We start from the raw sequence: 19,892 nt of genomic DNA on the forward strand, positions 1-19,892 counted from the left end.
TTCCCACCTATTTGTAGGCTCAATGTGGCTTACATAGTACCGGAGAGTCCTTTGCAGGCTCCGGTGTGAACAAATACAGGGTGATGTTGTGGTAAGATCAAGTGCATGTGGCACAGCCACATTAGGGGAATCGGAGAACGGAAGAATTGTGTTATGTCCATTACGTGCTTTAGTTTGGTTGTGTTGCAGAGATTAGGCATTTAAGTTGGATCGGTAGGGTATGCCTTTTTAAACAGGTTGGTTTTTAGTGATTTCCGGAAGTTTAGGTGGTCGTACGTCGTTTTCAAGGCTTTTGGTATTGTGTTCCACAGTTGTGTGCTTATGTAGGAAAAACTAGATGCGTAACTTGTTTTGTATTTAAGTCCTTTGCAGCTTGGGTAGTGCAGATTTAGATAAGATCGTGTTGATTCGGATGTATTTCTAATTGGTAAGTTGATCAAGTCTGTTATGTAAATTGTTTGACTTGTTGTTTTAATGTAAGACTATCAATAGAAATCAAACAAAATAAAACATGGAAAAGAAAATAAGATGATACCTTTTTTATTGGACATAACTTAATACATTTCTTGATTAGCTTTCGAAGGTTGCCCTTCTTCGTCAATGTAAGACTATAAATGTTTTATTTGTAATCTGCCAAGAACTGCAGATTGTGCAGAATATATATTTTTAAATAAAATGAAAAAGTAACAGGACCAAAGCAGGAAGCAACTTACATTAACTTAAGTCTGTTAGTACAATACATACTGAAGGTAAACATGCACATACAGATGTGGAGCAGAACAGATGTTACTGATTATATATAATATTGGGGTATCAGGCTAAGGACCCTGTTTACTAAGCCACGCTGTAGGCATGCTAGCGTTTCTTAATGTGCGCTAACACTAGTGACACCCACAGGAATATATAGGTGTCTCTAGTGTTAGCGTACGCTAAAAGCGCTAGCGCACCTTAATAAGCAGGGTCCTTAGTCTTTCCTTCTCCTAGACTTCAGCAAACTTATCCATCGCGTAGGGACAGACAAGAGTAGAGAGGTACTGGGGAGTGGTACATACCTGGCAAGATCCCAAAAAAGCTCAATACATTTTATGCTGCTTATCCCAGAAATAAGCAGTGGATTTTCCCAAGTCAATTTAATAATGGTCTATGGACTTTTCCTTTAGGAAGCCGTCCAGACCCTATTTAAACCCCGCTAAGCTAACCGCCTTTACCACATTCTCTGGCAACAAATTGCAGAGTTTAATTACACATTGAGTGAAGAAACATTTTCTCCAACTCGTATTAAATTTACTACTTTGTAGCTTCATCGCATGCCCCCTAGTCCTAGTATTTTTGGAAAGAGTAAATAAACGATTCACGTCTACCCGTTCCACTCCACTCATTACTTTATAGACCTCTATCGTACCTCCCCTCAGCCATCTCTTCTCCAAGCTGAAGAGCCCTAGACGCTTCAGCCTTTCCTCATAGGGAAGTCATCCCATCCCCATTATCATTTTCATCGCCCTTCTCTGTACCTTTTCTAATTCCACTATATCTTTCTTGAGATGCGGCAACCAGAATTGAACACAATATTTGAGGTGCGGTTGCACCATGGACCGATACAAAGGCTTTATAACATCCTCACTTTTCTTTTCCATTCCTTTCCTAATAATACCTAACATTCTATTTGCTTTCTTAGCCGCCACAGCACACTGAGCTGAGCCTTCTTAATTTTTAATTTCCTATTATGTTCTCCCTCCTACTGCAGTATATTCAGGAACAAGTTTTCTATGTCCTACAGCTGCACCAGATGTTAGACACATCTCTGGGTTAATAAGCATCCCTACTAATGAGTAGGGTGCTTGTCCAACATTATACTGTAACTCAATTTGCAGATGGTAGGGTTCCACCTCTACTCAAGGAAGTGCTTAACTTAATCTTGAAGCTGTATTGTTTTAGCAACAGTAGAAGAAGATACTTGCTTCCTACACCCGGGCAAAGTGAATTGGAATAACAGGTGATCCACCTTCTCATCTACTCCTTCTGATGTCATCATGTGAAGATACTTGGATAGATTTGGAGAGATCCGTTGACTGTCTTCAGGTATACATGGCCTCCTATCTCTTCTGTGGATCTTTTGGTGCTTTTGCATTGTTGCGAGCCGAGAGAATGCTTTATTACATTCAGTACACAAAAACGGTTTCTCTCCTGTGTGTATCCTTTGGTGCGTTTTAAGACTGGATAGATAAATGAAGTTTTTATTACACTGAGTACATTTAAATGGTTTGTCACCTTTATGAGTCCTCTGGTGCCTTTTCAGATCTGATAAATGACTGTATTTTTTATTACACTCAGTGCATGCAAATGGTTTCATACCTGTGTGGCTTATTTGGTGAGAATGCAGATCTGCACGCCGAATAAAGCTTTTGTTGCATTCTATACATATAAATGGTTTTTCTCCCGTGTGTACCCTCTGATGCCACTTCAACACTGATAGACAAATAAAGTTTTTATTACATTCAGAACATCTAAATGGTCTCTCTCCCGTGTGGCTGCGTTGGTGAATTCTCAGATTTGAAAGCCGAGTAAAACTTTTATTACACTCTGTACATCTATATGCTTTGTCTCCTGTGTGGATCCTTTGATGCCGTTTAAGATCTGATTGGTGACTGTACTTTTTATTACACTCACAACATTCAAATGGTTTCACACCGGTGTGGATTCTTTGGTGAGATTTCAGATCTGCCCTACGGATGAAGCTTTTATTACATTCCGTACATATAAATGGTTTTTCTCCTGTGTGTATCTTCTGGTGCATTTTTAAACTTGATTGTGAAAAGAAGTTTTTATTACACTGAAAACATCTAAATGGTTTGTCTCCTGTGTGGCTGCGTTGATGAACGTTCATATTTGAAAGTCGAGCAAAGCTTTTATTACATTTAGTACAAGTAAATGGCTTCTCTCCTGTGTGTACCATCTGGTGCTTTTTTATACTTGACAGTGAAGAGAAGTTTTTATTACATTCAGGACATGTAAATAGTTTCACACCAGTGTGGATTCTTTGGTGAGATTTCAAATCTGTGTGCCAGGCAAAGCTCTTATTACATTCTGTGCATGTAAATGGTTTTTCTCCTGTATGTATTCTCTGGTGCATTTTTAGCCTTGATAGAAAACAGAAGTTTTTATTACACTCAGTGCATGAAAATAGTTTCTCTCCCACATGCATTCTCTGGTGCATTTTCAGACTTGAGAGAGAAAAGAAGTGTTTATTACATTCAGTACATACAAATTGTTGTTCTTCTCTATGGGACCTTTGGTGAACGTTCAGTTCTGAAAGCTGTGTGAAGCTTTTCTTACACTGTAAGCAAGTAAAAGTTCTCTCTCTTTCATACACCCTATTGTGCCTTTGTCGGTGGAACAGTAAACTGGTATCATCACATGCAGTACATGTAAATCCTTCCTGGCCTCTGTATGTTTTTTGATGTATTATGAGGTCTTTCTTATGCAGAAAGTTTTTCCCACATTCAGGACATGATATGACTCTCTTTCTGTTGTGTATTTTCTGATGATGACTTACGGAACATTTGTAAAATTCCCCATTTTGATTGCAATCAAAGAATGTCGCTCCTGCATGGGTTCTCCGATGAAATAATGTATTGTGTTTCCTATCAACGCTGATGTCGCACGGAAATGATTTTTTCCCTCTCCCCTCGCTCTGGTGCAGATTCGAAGTCACTTGATCAGGGTTATTACTTTGGAAGGGTTTCTCTGCTCTCAGGTGTCTCTGGTGCTCAGGGATGTTTCTGAGCTCCCTGTCACTTCTCTCACACTTGGTGACTCCATCTGCTGAGCCTCTTGCAGGATCGTTCTGGTCCCTCTGCTCCTTCTCGGATTCCTGCTGAGAATTTCTTGCGTTTCTCTTCTCAGTTTCCTGGGGAAAATTCTCACACACGTTTCCTGGTTCTCTCGGGGTCTGATCTATTACTGCAAGAGGTTCTCCTTGATTCTCCTCTTTCTTCCTGTTCTGTGTTAACTGATGATCTGCTGCATCTAATACAAAGTTTAAATCATGTGTTAGAGGACAGTGGTGGTTTCTATATATTGTTTGCCATTCTTACATAAGTACAAAAGTGTTGCCATACTGGGACAGACCGAAGGTCCATCAAGCCCAATATCCTGTTTCCAATAGTGGCCAATTCAGGTCACAAGTACCTGGCAAGATCCCAAAACAGTACAATAACGTTTTATGCTACTTATCCCAGAAATAAGAAGCGGATTTTCCCCAAGTCCATTTTAATAATGGCTTACGGACTTTTCTTTTAGGGAGCTATCCAAATCTTTTTTTTTAAATCCCGCTAAGTTAACCACTTTTAGCACATTTTCTGGCAACGAATTCCAGAGTTTAATTAAACATTGGCTGAAGAAATATTTTCTCCGATTCGTTTTAACTTGACTACTTTGGAGTTTCATTGTGTGCCCCCTAGTCCTAGTATTTTTGGAAAGGAGCACTTGGCCTTTTATACAATATGTCTATATCTGTCCCTGAAAACATGCATGTAATTGGTTGCGTATACAGATATAAAAATGTAGAAAATGATTGGGATTTAGCTAATACCTTTTCTAAGTAGTTTAAGGTGAGTTACACTCACATACAGCCCCTGTTTACAAAGCCGCACTAGTGCCCGTGCACCAGATCTGGCTCAATTGTAGTCTTTCCCTCTCAAACATTCACGTCATTGCTATTGACTGTTTTCACACTGATCTGGATTTTACATAAGGGGATCTTCTGATACTGCAAAGGTTTCACAGAGGTCCTTTTGGCTTGATTTTACATAATAATACCATATTGGTGTTCACAGATATTTTGGACTCCTGAGGAAAACCTTAGAGACCGAAACACGGCCCATGTTGGGTCCTTGACTGTTATAAAGAACCTTATTACTAAACTGTACAGTATACTATCTCTACTTGCTCTGTAGAGTATTTTTTATTAATCAGTTCTATTCTGAAACACCTCCTGATTCTGTGTAGTACTTACGAGTACTAATCTGTACTCTGTAACACCTCTTCTTATTCTGTACAGTATTATTTTTTACCGTAATCTGCTCTATTCTGCAATAGTGGAGGAGTGGCCTAGTGGTTAGGGTGGTGGACTTTGGTCCTGGGGAACTGAGGAACTGAGTTCGATTCCCACTTCAGGCACAGGCAGCTCCTTGTGACTCTGGGCAAGTCACTTAACCCTCCATTGCCCCATGTAAGCCGCATTGAGCCTGCCATGAGTGGGAAAGTGCAGGGTACAAATGTAACAAAAATAAAATAGATACTATTGGAGATTCTACATGGAATGTTGCTACTATTGGAGATTCTACATGGAATGTTGCTATTCCACTAGTAACATTCCATGTAGTAACATTCCATGTAGAAGGCTGCGCAGGCTTCTGTTTCTGTTTCACAGAAGCAGAAGCCTGCGCGGCCACATTGGTGATCTGCAAGGGCCGACTTCTACATGGAATGTTGCTACTATTGGAGATTCTACATGGAATGTTGCTATTCCACTAGCAACATTCCATGTAGAAGGCTGCGCAGGCTTCTGTTTCTGTGAGACTGACGTCCTGCACGTACGCAGGACGTCAGACTCACAGAAGCAGAAGCCTGCGCGGCCACATTGGTGATCTGCAAGGGCCGACTTCTACATGGAATGTTGCTACTATTGGAGATTGTACTTGGAATGTTGCTACTATTGGAGATTCTACATGGAATGTTGCTATTCCACTAGTAACATTCCATGTAGTAACATTCCATGTAGAAGGCTGTGCAGGCTTCTGTTTCTGTGAGTCTGACCCTGTAATATACCCTATTACTCTCTACGGTATTATTACTCACCTGTGTATGAGAGACAATCTTCTTTCTCTTCTGACTCCTGCAGTTCTCGGACAAATGGATCTTCTTCTTGTTTAATCCTTGATAATATGTCGGGATTGATCCTTTCATAACCTGATTTCATAAAAAAATGAAAACTGAGTTATGTTTCCCTTCTAGTCTCGGAAAAATACCAAGGAAGTAGCTTACAATGGGGGAGGGGGAGGGGAAGGGAGGGGGGAGCTATTACTGCTTCCATTATAAGGCAGAGGGATCTGGGGGCTAGTATGCACTAGAACTAGTCAGACACTTGTATAATCAGTAATTCCATCACCTCAGAAAGAAGGAGCTGTGACTGATATTTTTAACAATTTGGCATCTTATGAGATCCCTTGCACCCTGACCCAGACCTCACGGTGGAAGGGGGCCAGAGCCCGAGGTTGGGGGCACATTTTGAGTGCCGCCCTGCTGCCCCCCCTCGCCTCACCTCCTTGCCCCCCCCCCCCCACCTCGCCTCCCCTCCTCACATAAAGGAGCGTCAGCATCCACGGGAGGCAGAAGAAGAAAGAAGAGCAGGACAGCGAACGCGGCTGTGCCAGAGACTGGTGCTGAAGAAGGTTTCGGCTGGCGGGGGTTGGGGACTCTGAAGTCTTTTCCTCAAAACTAACAATAGCATTCAACAGAGTTTTACTTGCCTATGGTGGACTTTAGATATTTTATCTTAGGTCTGACTGCAATGATGAAGCAAATCCTGATCATTCTTAGAAGTTTCTGGAGTGGAGCAGCTAAAGAAAAATGAATCAAATTATCTCTATATATAAAAGGCACCACCACCGTTCTAATGAAACCTCCAGCCGGAAGTGTGAAGCGCCAGAGATATCCGGTTTCCCCATGAGTGTCTGCCCCACCCTCGCTCTCTCTGTAACACAAACAGTGAAGGAAAACAGGACAGCACGAAATCGCTCTCTCTGTAACAGTGAAAGACTCAGAGAGGGGAGGGGAGAGAGATGCCCTCACTCTCTCTGTAACACAAACACAGCACAGCAGGAAACTTAACACTGAAGGACTCCACTCACAGTGGGGAGGGGACAGACAGCACAGGGGAAGGGAAAGAGGGCAGAGGGCAGGGACATGCACACTCTGAAGAAAACCTTGCTAGCCCCCGTTTCATTTGCATCAGAAACGGGGCTTTTTTACTAGTTTTTTTATAAATCAGATGCTGTCTACTGAAAATGCAGATAATTCAGTCCTTACCTAGAGAGATCAGGGTCTGATAATTCTCCTTCATCACCTCCCTGTAAAGCTCCTTCTGCTCTTCATCTAAATACTCCCACTCCTCCTGGGAGAAAGAGACAGCGATGTCCTCAAACGTCACTCGCATCTGAAATAGAAACCAGAAACTCACTCAGGGACAGGTGGAGGTGATCAGAAAGCATTTGATTTCAGCTGGCTTCATTCTCCTGACAGTTTAGGAACTGCCAGACTTCTTCCCTTGGGTTTGTCCCTAGAGTCAGGTTCTGTCTGTTCTATATTTCTGTCCCTCTGACTTTATAACCGTACTTTTGCCTTGCTTTATTTTTTTATGCTGGGTTGGTTGTTTAATAAGGATGCTTTGCTTCCAAATTTGTGGGCTTTTTTTTTAGTTGTTGTTGAATCTTCCTACTGCAGAGTTGATCGAGACTTAATTTAACTAATTTGGCTCCATTGTATCTTGTACCTGGCTGGTGCCTAGTAAGTCTGTCTTTAGGGGAGGGGGCTACTTTCTAAGTTGGAATTTTTGAAAAGCAGTGCAAGCCTATAGCTTAGATATTTTGAATTTTTATATTTTCAAATCTGTATTTTGGATTACTTGATAAATTCTAAACTGCTCCCTTCCCTGTGTGTCCCTTTTTCTTAACCCCCCCACCCCAAAAAAAAAAACACTTCCTATCCTCTGACTTGGAGATCTACTGGTTTCTAAAAATTCTATATTTCTGTCCTTTTGACTTTACTGGCCCTCCCTGGCCACCCCTCTCCCACCTACCCCTAGGCTAACTCTCCCTATATAGGAAACCCAAGAGATAATTATCTTCATTTCACTGAATCTTCTACTGGAAAATCCTGCTTATTGATATCCCTTAACATAGTACACCGACAATTGCTAGGCATATCAACATGTCTTTTATTCACAGGCCGATGCACAAAAGTCCCCGGAAAGATCCGCTCGCTATTTCAATCCGGCTTTCGCCCCCTACACTCAACAGAAACAGCACTATCCAAAGTGTGCAATGACCTGTTCCTCGCCAAATCTAAAGGTCACTATTCAATCCTCATCCTCCTCGACCTATCCGCCGCTTTTGACACTGTCAATCACAACCTACTTCTTGACACACTGTCCTCCTTTGGGTTCCAGGGCTCTGTCCTCTCCTGGTTCTCCTCTTATCTCTCCCATCGTACCTTCAGAGTACACTCTCATGGCTCATCCTCCTCCCCTATCCCGCTCTCTGTTGGAGTTCCCCAAGGTTCTGTCCTTGGACCCCTTCTTTTTTCAATCTACACCTCTTCCTTAGGCTCCCTAATCTCTTCTCATGGTTTCCACTATCATCTTTATGCTGACGACACCCAGCTTTATCTCTCCACACCAGAAATCACTGCGGAAACCCAGGCCAAAGTACTGGCCTGCTTATCCGACATTGCTGCCTGGATGTCCAACCGTCACCTGAAACTAAACATGGCCAAGACGGAACTTATTGTGTTCCCACCCAAACCCACTTCTCCTCTCCCTTCACTCTCTATCTCAATTGATAACACCCTCATCGTCCCTGTCTCATCTGCCCGCAACCTTGGTGTCATCTTTGACTCCTCCCTCTCCTTCTCTGCGCATATCCAGCAGATAGCCAAGACCTGTCGCTTCTTCCTCTATAACATTAGCAAAATTCGCCCCCTCCTCTCTGAGCACACCACTCGAACTCTCATCCACTCTCTCATTACCTCTCGCCTTGACTACTGCAACCTACTCCTCACCGGCCTCCCACTTAGCCATCTATCCCCCCTTCAGTCCATCCAGAACTCGGCTGCACGTCTTATCTTCCGCCTCAACCGATATACTCATACCACCCCTCTCCTCAAGTCACGTCACTGGCTTCCGATCAGATACCGCATACAGTTCAAGCTTCTCCTACTCACCTACAAATGCACTCGATCTGCAGCCCCTCCTTATCTCTCTACTCTCATCTCCCCTTATGTCCCCACCCGTAACCTCCGCTCTCTTGACAAATCCCTCCTTTCAGTACCCTTCTCCACCACCGCCAACTCTAGGCTTTGCCCTTTCTACCTCGCTTCACCCCATGCTTGGAACAAACTCCCTGAGCCCATACGCCGGGCCCCCTCCCTACCCATCTTCAAATCATTACTCAAATCCCACCTCTTCAATGTCGCCTTTGGCACCTAATCACTACACCTCCTCTCAGGAAATCTAAACTACCCCAACTTGACATTTCGTCCTTTAGATTGTAAGCTCTTCTGAGCAGGGACTGTCCTCATTTGTTAATTTGTACAGCGCTGCGTAACCCTAGTAGGGCTCTAGAAATGTTAAGTAGTAGTAGTATTTCCACCTTCATAAAAATTACCGAGGTGGCAATAGCGAGCAATTCTCAAAAGAAATCACATGCAAATGAGCTGCTTGTAAAAACAGTGAGCAGGTCGGCAAGGGGAAAGCCAATCGTAAAGCTGTGCATAAGCAAAACAGTCCATTGCTAAGCTCATAATACCGTGTGCTACACACAGCTTTCATACACGCATACAAGCTGCATGTATGAAAGCTGTATGTAGCTTTTTTTTTTTCTTTTCAATAGGCAGTCATTTTAAGTTTGCATCTGCTCATATTACTCGGGGTGAGAATATGTAAGCACTTTGCTGACCCTTTGCAAGTAAGCAGTTTCTTCTTGGAATGCTCTCCCACGGGAGGTGGTGGAGAGGAAAACGGTAACGGAATTCAAACATGCGTGGGATAAACATAAAGGAATCCTGTTCCAAGGGAATGGATCCTCAGAAGCTTAGCCGAGATTGGGTGGTGGGAGGTGGGGATAGTGCTGGGCAGACTTACACGGTCTGTGCCCTGAAAAGGACAGGTACAAATCAAGGTACGGTGTACACAAAAAGTAGCACATATGAGTTTATCTTGTTGGGCAGACTGGATGGACCGTGCAGGTCTTTTTCTGCCGTCATCTACTATGTTCAGCTATCACATCATTCTTCTAAGTAGACCTGCTGCCCAGTTTCTTCTGGCCAAGCCTGGAGGGTATTGCACCTGGAACTTTCACCTACTCCTTGGATCTCTGCTGCGATCTCTCCCTGCCCCCAGCTTGCAATGCAAAGCAAAGCACTGCAGCCGGCAACCAGCTCCCCTGCTAGGGCTTCTCAAGGAAGCATCCTTTCTTTTCCTGCAGAGGGAGACCTTTTTTTGCTACAAGGTACTGCAAAGTCTGCCAGCAGCCCTGCCCAGGACAACCAAGATGATTCCACCACCTAACCTGCAACCTAGAAACTCGTTTGATGTGTTCACAGTGGCTGCTCAGTTGCCTAAGGACCTGAAAGGCTTTTTGCAGTGGACGATTTTAATGGGAAAGAAGGCAATTTTGCAATGCTGGTTGAAACTGACGTTGGTTCAATAGAGAGGTTTAACGATTGGACTCTTGATGTTGGAGCGTCAGGACATCCCAGAGCAAGGACACTTCCCCAGGCAAATATTTTCGACTTACTTGCATGTGGCCCACAGCAGGGTGCTTAATTCTTGAGGTTGCCTGTCTTATCTGTAACTGGCGTGTTGGGTGGGGGGGGGGGGGGTTATATTATTGCAGTTCTTATCTAAGAGCATAACAGTATTTATTTGTAGCATTTGTATCCCTCATTTTCCCACCTATTTGCAGGCTCAATGTGGCTTACATTTGCCGTAATGGCGATTGCCATTCCGGACTACAAATATGCACGTGGTTTTGCAATCAAGTGCGTACTTACATGGTAGGAGAATACATTGTGATCTTGTGTAGGTGTCGGCATTACGTAGTTGCTCAGGTGAGGACATTAGGGTGAGAGTATTAGTGTGTGGCGGTGAGGTTAGTCGGCATTTTGTGGTTGCTTAGTAGTCGATATTAGATTAGAAGTGGTATTATTTGTTCATTACTGGGTCAGACCAATGGTCCATCTAGCCTAGTATCCTGTTTTCCAAACAGTGGCAAAGTCAGGTCACAAGTACCTGGCAGAAACCCAAATAGCAGCAACATTCCATGCTACCAATCCCAGGGTAAGCAGTTGCTTCCCATCTCTGTCTCAATAGCAGACTATGGACTTTTCCTCCAGGAATTTGTCCAAACCTTTTTTAAACCAAGATACACTAAATGCTGATATCACATTCTCTGGCAAAGAGTTCCAGAGCGTAACTATTTGTTGAGTGAAAATATATGTGATTGTTTCTTTTCAATAAAGTTAAAAAAAAAATAAAAAATCTCCCTTCTGGTATTGGGTCACTTAATGGTCCTTTAAGCTACAGTAAAAGGGGCCTTAGCTTGCCCATTTTTACCACACCAGTAAAATGACCAATTTTCCATTTTGTCAATTAGTGGCCATGTGCTAATGTTACAAACTTAGAGGCCTTTTTACAACCCAGCAGTAGAGCTACTGTGGCGTTGTCGTGAGCCAATCCGGCACTACTTCCGGCCTAACGCAGGAGCCAGTGTTATTACTGCCCCCAGCGTGTGTGCTATTTCTGGGTTGACAGAATTTTTTTTTTTAACCACTGGGTTAGCATGGGAGCCCTCACCACCTCCTGTTAGGGCTCCCCCAGAAATAGCCACATGGCAAGTTTGTATTTACTGCACAGACATTTCCTTTTTTTTTTTTGGCTTTTTACCCATTGTGGTAAAAGGGGCCTTGGCACCAGGGGCGTATCTGAACGTCAACGGTAGGGGGGGCCAGAGCCAAGGAGAGGGGGCACATTTTAGCCCCCCCCCCGGCGGCACTGACCCCCCCCCCCCCCGCTGAAGACGAAGACGACGACGCCACCACTCCCCCCCCCGCCCGACTACTTTAAACCCCCCCTCTCGCGGAAGACAGCTCCAACTACTTTGAACCCCCCCTCCTCCCGCCGTCGCGCCTCACCTCCCTTTGCTGGCGGGGGCTGGCCCGCCAGCCGAAGTCTCCGTTCTTCCTTCCGTCACTCTGCCGTCATGCCTCACTTCCCTTTGCTGGCGGGGGACCCCAACCCCCGCCAGCTGAAGTCTCCGTCCTTCCTTCGATTGGGTTTGGTGGTTTCTGACGTCCTGCACGCTGCACGCAGGGCCGTGCCTAGGGTCTCCGGCGCCCCCCTGCAGTTGGCCTCTCCGGCGCCCCCCCCGAAAACGAGCGCTACACTACCCACGCTCTTCTCCCCAGATCCTTTTTTTTCTGTTTAAATTTACCTCTCCGGCGCGCGGCAGCGTTAGTGAGGAGGCGGCGCTCCCCCGCCCCGACGTGTCTTGCCTTCGCTGTGTCCCGCCTTCTTCTGACGTCAGAAATGACGTCAGAAGAAGGCGGAACCGAGCGAAGGGAAGACACGTCGGGGCGGCCGGGGGAGCGCCGCCTCCTTCTCACTTACGCTTGCCGCGCGCCGGAGAGGTAAATTTAAACCAAAAAAAAAAGGATCTGGGGAGAAGAGAGCGAGGTAAGCATGGTGCGGCAGGGCGCCCCCCAGAGGATGGCGCCCTCCTGCCATGCTTACCTCGCTAACCGCATCGGCACGGCCCTGGCTGCACGTTGTACGTGCGTGCAGGACGTCAGAAACCACCAATCTCAAACAAAGGAAGGAAGGAAGGACGGAGACTTCGGCTGGCGGGGGTTGGGGTCCCCCGCCAGCAAAGGGAGGTGAGGTGCAACAGCGGAGTGACGGCAGGAGGAGGGGGGTTGAGAGTGTCATTGGTAAGGGGGTCCAAGGGCAAATCTGCGGGGGCCAGGCCCCTGTGGCCCCATAGCAGATACGCCCCTGCTTGGCACGTGGCAAATCCACATGCCAATGCTACCACAGGGCCCCTTTTACTACAGCTTGGTAAAAGGAGCCCTAAAAAGTGTAGAATTATGAGCACAGTCATGCACTATGGAATGGGTCAAAAGTCTGTATGACTCTGGAATTTATGGTCTATTATGATACCCTTACGGGCAAGCAGGCTTGGGAAAGAAACTAGTGTAAACAAAAGAGAGAATGTGGTTTAACAGGTTTAGGAAAGCAGATGGTGAGAACCAGATAATAATCTATGAGAAGGATGATTTGCAGAAAAAGTCATGTAAATCATTGTCTGAAACAAAGGATATAAGCTGCTGAATCAGAACAGTATTTCACAGACAAAGTCACAGAGAACATCTCTTTTTATGTAACTGTACTGATCTCTCATGAGAAACTATCAATTGTATGTGTACTTGGTAAATAAATAAACAATTGACTTTCTCATACGCACGTAGCCCTGGTTTCTTTTATTCCCCCCCCCCCCCCCAAGTTGTTAATGGTTGGTATATGCCAAAAAAGACGTTGTTATTATTTGGGTGTGAATAATGGCCAAAATAGAAGGCTATTTTTGTGATGCACGCTTTCAACTGCACTCTCCGATATCAGCTGATTGAAACGGGGGTGAGCGGCGCGGCGTCTTCGGGCAAGGTGATATCATAGGTTTGGCGATTGTGCGCATGCGTTTCCTATACCGCTGGCGGAGATTACACCAGATTAACGATACTTTCATGCATCCAACGTTTGAATACCGCGCTGAACATGTGCGTCTTTTTTTTTAGTGCATCCTTCATTTTTTCTAAAATGGTAATGACTTTTACGTTTTCGGTTGTTTTACGTTTTGTTGATGCATCTTGCCCTCTGTTTCTTATTTCCTGGCTTCATTGAAAACAAGCGCACAAAGGAAGGGAAGAGGGAGAGGAGCAGGTTAATGTAAAGAGGTTATGGGAAGAAGAAACCAAGAACTTCCTAGAGTTGGACAATCAGCTGTTGTTTGATGGGAGGAGGACCAGGAAAAAAAGCCTCAGGAGCTGCAGGGAATTAAGAGCAGAACTGCTCCCGGGCATTCGCAACGATTCGATGGAGACCCCCAGTTCCAGCAAGGAGGTGGGAATCAGCACAGGACAGCCTGCAGACGCGATCGTTACCGAAAACCGCTAACTTTCCAGTGCCATTGGGGCTAAAACAAAAAGGAGCACCAGGTTAGCATGGCAACCGAAGCACACCCCAATTGAATGGCGTTCAAGCCTCAGTGAGCCGGGGAGAGACCGTAAAATAACCCACCCCACTGCGGTATGAGAGTTTGACGGCAGCAGTGGGAGTCATCACGGACGGCCCCTAACCAAGGGACCGCACCTCTCCCGGCTCTGGGGCCGAACCGTAAAAAAGCATCAGGACAGCACGGTGCCTGGAACATACCGCTACTAAACGACGCTCGAGTCCTCAGGAGTCGAGAAGCGAACCTGTGAGACTACTCTCCTGCAGTAGGAGGAGAGGTCTACTGTGACAACGGGAAATACTGCGGGCACTCCACCGCCATCCAGGGAAGGATCCATCATGGAGGCATCTCAGCCCAGTGGAGAGCCTGCTCATACTACTACTACTACTATTTAGCATTTCTATAGCGCTACAAAGCATACGCAGCGCTGCACAAACATAGAAGAAAGACAGTCCCTGCTCAAAGAGCTTACAATCTAATAGACAAAAAATAAAGTAAGCAATCAAATCAATTATTGTGTACAGGAAGGAGGAGGGTAGGTGGAGGCAGGTGGTTACAAGTGGTTACGAGTCAAAAGCAATGTTAAAGAGGTGGGCTTTCAGTCTAGATTTAAGACGTAGGGGCTCAGGAAGTTTATTCCAGGCGTAGGGTGCAGCGAGACAGAAGGCGCGAAGTCTGGAGTTGGCAGTAGTGGAGAAGGGAACAGATAAGAAGGATTTATCCATGGAGCGGAGTGCACAGGAAGGGGTGTAGGGAAGGACGAGTGTGGAGAGATACTGGGGAGCAGCAGAGTGAGTACATTTATAGGTTAGTAGAAGAAGTTTGAACAGGATGCAAAAACGGATAGGGAGCCAGTGAAGCGACTTGAGGAGAGGGGTAGTATGAGTAAAGCGACCCTGGCGGAAGACGAGACGGGCAGCAGAGTGTAGAGGAAAGAGGAGAGGAGGGTAGGTGGAGGCGAGTGGATACAAGCAATGTTAAAGAGGTGGGCTTTCAATCTAGATTTAAAGATGGTCAAGGATGGGGCAAGACGTAGGGGCTCAGGAAGTCTATTCCAGGCATAGGGCACAGCAAGCTACTACTACTACTTAACATTTCTAGAGCGCTACTAGAGTTACGCAGCGCTGTACAGTTTAACAAAAAGGACAGTCCCTGCTCCAAGGAGATACAATCTAATGGGAGAAATGTCAAATAGGGGCAGTCTAGGTTTCCTGCATAGAGGTATGGTGGTTAGGTGCCGAAGGCGACACTGAAGAGGTGGGCTTTGAGCAAGGCTTTGAAGATGGGTAGGGAGGGGGCCTGGCGTATGGGCTCAGGGAGTTCATTCCAGGCATGGGGTGAGGCGAGGCAGAAAGGGCGGAGCCTGGAGTTGGCGGTGGTGGAGAAGGGTACTGAAAGGAGAGATTTGTCTTGAGAGCGGAGGTTACGGGTAGGAACGTAAGGAGGGGCTGCAGATCGAGTGCATTTGTAGGTTAGTAGGAGAAGCTTGAACTGTATGCGGTACCTGATCGGAAGCTGAGCCACTGCCAAGCTCAGCGCACAAACCAGCACACACCTCCATGCCCAGCAAGCACCGGACACACCATAAACCTCGACCACCTGCATTACCCTCCCATTCACAACCCGATACGGTGATAGTGCTGCCCAATCGCACAGGGTAAGACTTCAAAAACCCAGCAGCAGCAACAACAGTGCAGACTCCTTGAGAACAAAAATTATTCTCCCTAGTCAGAAGTCTAACCTCCACCAACACTGTAAACAAGTCCCTTTTTTGCGAACCAGATCAACCAAATCAGATCTGACCTAGCTAAAAATAATCCAGCAGAGGAAAAATGGAACAGTCTCTGATTCGGGAGCAGGCTCTGGCTCATGCCCAACTCAGGGAATTAAAACAGATCAGATACGGGATGTTTTTCAACCGCTATCAATAGAAGATGCAAAATCACTATTACTGAAATGCTCACACTGCTTCCCTGACCACTGCCTGGAATTCCTGTACCAAGAAACCAAAAGCGGGGAGGAAAGTCCTCAAACAAAACAACAGCAATGAAAACAAAAAGGTGAGGACAAGTTGAGGAGGAAATCAAAAAAAAATATAACTTTATTGGTGATCAAATAACGACCCGACGCGGCCGTGTTTCGGCATCAAAGCCAGCATCATGGGTCAAATAAATCTTCTTGGGTTGTCGCTTGACGTCATTTCTGTGTATTGCCGTACAGGCGCTCCATAGTTGACTTCACAATTCTCGGGTTTCAAGGAAGTTCCTATGCTATATTTTCTTTGGGTTTTTATCAAGCGACAACCCAAGAAGATTTATTTGACTCCTGATGCAGGCTTTGATGCCGAAACACAGCCGTGTCGGGTTGTTATTTGATCACCAATAAAGTTATATTTTTTTTGGATTTCCTCCTCAACCTGTCCTCACTTTTTTGTTTTCATTCCTGTACCAAGCCACCCCACCTGAGATTGTTCAATGGCTAACAGGTGGTAAATAAATCCTAATAAATATCAACCAATTATGGAAGAAAACACTGTTTAAAATGAGACAACTACGTACAGTCAGGTCATTCTTTGATCAAAAAGCCTTTGCACTACTGGTCCAGATGCTGATCTTACAGCATCTGGACTACTGTAAAGACTTATTTTTTGGGATAGAGATTCAATATCAGAAAAAAACTGCAGATCATACAAAACACAGCGGCTAGACTAATTTTTAAACTGAATAGATACACTAGCATTTCGGCATATCTTGTTAAACTACACTGGTCACCCATAGCCAGTGGCGTACCAAAGGGGGGGGGGCGGTCCGCCCTGGGTGCACACCGCTAGGGAGGGTGCCGCGTGCCTGTCGGCTCTTCGTTTTCATGCTCCCTTTGCCCCGGAACAGGAAGTATCCTGTTCCGGGGCAGAGGGAGCATGAAAATGAAGAGCCAGCAGGCACGCGGCACCCCCCCCCCCCAGCAGCGTGCACCCGGGGGGGTGTTCTTTCGCTGGGGGATCGCGCTGCACCCGGGGGGGGTTCTTTCGCTGGGGGGGCGTCGTGCTGTACCGGGGGGGGGGGGGCGCTGCACCCGGAGGCCGGGTGTCAGCCCCCCCAGGAACGCCACTGCCCATAGCTGAAAGAATTGAGCCTGTCTAGTCTTTCCAATTCTACAAGGTGTCACATCCGAACTGTTGATTAATGTCTCATCAGTCTGTATCGTTCATTCCAGCAGACTAAAAGAACAATTTGATTTTAACACCCTCGTTCCATAAGGGAATCCCATTTCAGAAGATCTTTAGATCGCTCTTCCCCATATCAGGAATCTCTTTATGGAACTCACTCCCCTTAGCCATTAGATCTCAGACTAACTACCTCAGCTTCTGGAAGAAGTTACAAGCTTTTCTCTTTCCAAAGACGGCCACACAACAACCACTTCTTCTATATGTCCCCTGACTAGCTACAGAACCATCAAAAGAAGCACCTCAAGTAATCTCTCACTCTAGTGTTGTATAAGATTATAGTAACCAACAAGATTATAAAACTGCAAAATTGTTACTCAACCAACCTTCTGCCTATAACATTGTATCCAACCTATGCCCCACTGATAATGTAAACCGCACTGAACCTCGAATGGGGGATATTAGTGGTATATAAGAGCGGAATTCAATTGAAAACTTTCTTTTCGGGAGCCCCAGGGACGGATTGAGCAGTGCCAGGTTCATTTCTTCTTCTGCTTGCTCCATGCACCATGTGTGTATCAGAGGTTGCATGACATTGCCTGGCACTGCATCCCCTGCTGCCCACCTCCTGCCAGTCTCCTACCTGCTGAGCACAAAGCCCTGCAGCCATTCTCCTGCCCTTCTCCACAGCACCATTTCCAGCCCCTGTGAAGGGAGGGGAACCAGGAAGAAGAACTCCATGCACCATGTGTGTATCAGAGGTTGCATGACATTGCCTGGCACTGCATCCCCTGCTGCCCACCTCCTGCCAGTCTCCTACCTGCTGAGCACAAAGCCCTGCAGCCATTCTCCTGAGCAGGATTTCCAGCTTTAGCTCTCTTGTCCCTGCACTGCACACAGCTCCCCCCTGGGTATAGTTTTTTTTGAGCTTGCTGGGTCAGTCTAGGAGGAAATTACATCACAGAAGGAGGCTTACCCTGCCACTGGATGCTGGGTAATGTAGTCTTACTTTGCCCCTTTCTCTGGATAAAGAGACACTGTGAATTGTGGGAAATGCAGTCCTGTACTTTTTTTTTTTTTTAATTACTATGAAAAGAGGCTGTGCACCCAGCAAAGAAAGGAGGAAGTAGAAGGGAGAAAGGGCATTGGGAGGCAAAGATACATATTTCCCAGAGCTGAAAGGGAAATTCAAAGGAGGAGGCAAAACTCTGTATAATCCTGATTCCTGTAGAAAAGAGGAAAAACAGCAGCTGCAGCACCATAATCTATCAGGCAAGAAATGTGTCCTGACCAGAGATAATATGGACCAGAACCTTGTTATCGTCCCCTCTGTACACTGGAATTTTATTTTTATTATTATCTCTGGGTATTTTCACATTAACCTCTAAGTATTCATATTATACTTTGATTGTAAGCTCTGTCGAGCAGGGACTTTCTCTTTATGTCCAGTGTACAGTGCTGCATACGTCTAGTAGCACTACAGAGTGGACACCCCGGAGGGAGTGGAAAACATGAAAAAGGATCTGAGGAAGCTAGAAGAATGGTCTAACATTTGGCAATTAATTCAATGCGAAGAAATGCAAAGTGATGCATTTAGGGAGTAGAAATACACGGGAGACGTATGTGTTAGGCGGGGAGAGTCTGATAGGTACTGAGGGGGAGAGGGATCTTGGGGTGATAGTATCTGAGGATTTGAAGGCGACGAAACAGTGTGACAAGGCGGTGCCTGTAGCTAGAAGGTGGTTAGGCTGTATAGAGAGAGGATTTGACCAGCAGAAGAAAGGGGGTGTTGATGCCCCTGTATAAGTCGTTGGTGAGGCCCCAACTGGAGTACTCTGTTCAGTTCTGGAGGCCGTATCTTGTTAAGGATGTAAAAAGAATTGAAGCGGTGCAAAGAAAAGCTACGAGAATGGTATGGGATTTGCGTTACAAGACGTATGAGCAGAGACTTGATGACCTTAACATGTATACCCTGGAGGGAAGGAGAAACAGGGGTGATATGATACAGACGTTCAAATATTTGAAAGGTATGAATCCGCAAACGAACCTTTTCCGGAGATGGGAAGGTGGTAGAATGAGAGGACATGAAATGAGATTGAAGTGGGGCAGACTCAAGAAAAATGTCAGGAAGTATTTTTTCACGGAGAGAGTGATGGATGCTTGCAATGCCCTCCCACGGGAGGTGGTGGAGATGAAAACGGTAACAGAATTCAAACATGCGTGGGATAAACACAAAGGAATCCTATTTTGAAGGAATGGATCCGCAGAATCTTAGCGGAGATTAGGTGGTAATTGGGAACAAAACCGGTGCTGGGCAGACTTCTACGGTCTACGCCCTGATCATGACTGAATAGATAGGGATGGGCTGGAGTGTAAATTTTAAGGGGCTTCGATGTTAGCTTCAGAACCTAGTACAAGAACAGTACTGGGCAGACTTCTAGGGTCTATGCCGTGAGAATGGCAAGGACAAATCAAACTTGGGTAAAAAGAATCACATACCATGTAAAATGAGTTTATCTTGTTGGTCAGACTGGATGGACAATTCAGGTCTTTATCTGCTGTCATTTACTATGTTACTATATGTTACTACAAGCCGTAAAGCCCGTTAAAACGGGCAAGATTTTTTTATTTCTTTAATGTAAAGAGAGCGAGTGAGAGTGTGTATA

At 45.6% G+C, this 19,892-nt stretch overlaps 2 protein-coding genes across 4 annotated transcripts in view; both read right to left on the minus strand.

Annotated features, from left to right (window-relative positions):
- Window positions 1-19,892, minus strand: part of LOC115463370 (gastrula zinc finger protein XlCGF26.1-like) — a 952,960-nt gene that overhangs the window by 427,549 nt on the left and 505,519 nt on the right. The gene's annotated exons all lie outside the window — the stretch shown is intronic.
- LOC115463308 (oocyte zinc finger protein XlCOF6-like) lies at window positions 1,704-18,122 on the minus strand. 2 transcript variants are annotated; one of them, XM_030193701.1, is made up of 4 exons: window positions 18,047-18,122; window positions 7,090-7,216; window positions 5,860-5,970; window positions 1,704-4,026 (listed from the first exon to the last, which is right to left on the minus strand). In XM_030193701.1, exons 1-4 carry the CDS (start codon window positions 18,071-18,073, stop codon window positions 1,910-1,912), a joined length of 2,382 nt encoding a protein of 793 aa, XP_030049561.1. In that variant the 5' UTR covers window positions 18,074-18,122; the 3' UTR covers window positions 1,704-1,909. The 2 variants fall into 2 exon arrangements, with proteins under 2 accessions (XP_030049561.1, XP_030049571.1); XM_030193711.1 differs by lacking the exon at window positions 18,047-18,122 and adding an exon at window positions 17,870-17,905.

This window comes from Microcaecilia unicolor, chromosome 1, assembly GCF_901765095.1.
Source record: "Microcaecilia unicolor chromosome 1, aMicUni1.1, whole genome shotgun sequence".
NCBI lineage: Eukaryota > Metazoa > Chordata > Amphibia > Gymnophiona > Siphonopidae > Microcaecilia > Microcaecilia unicolor.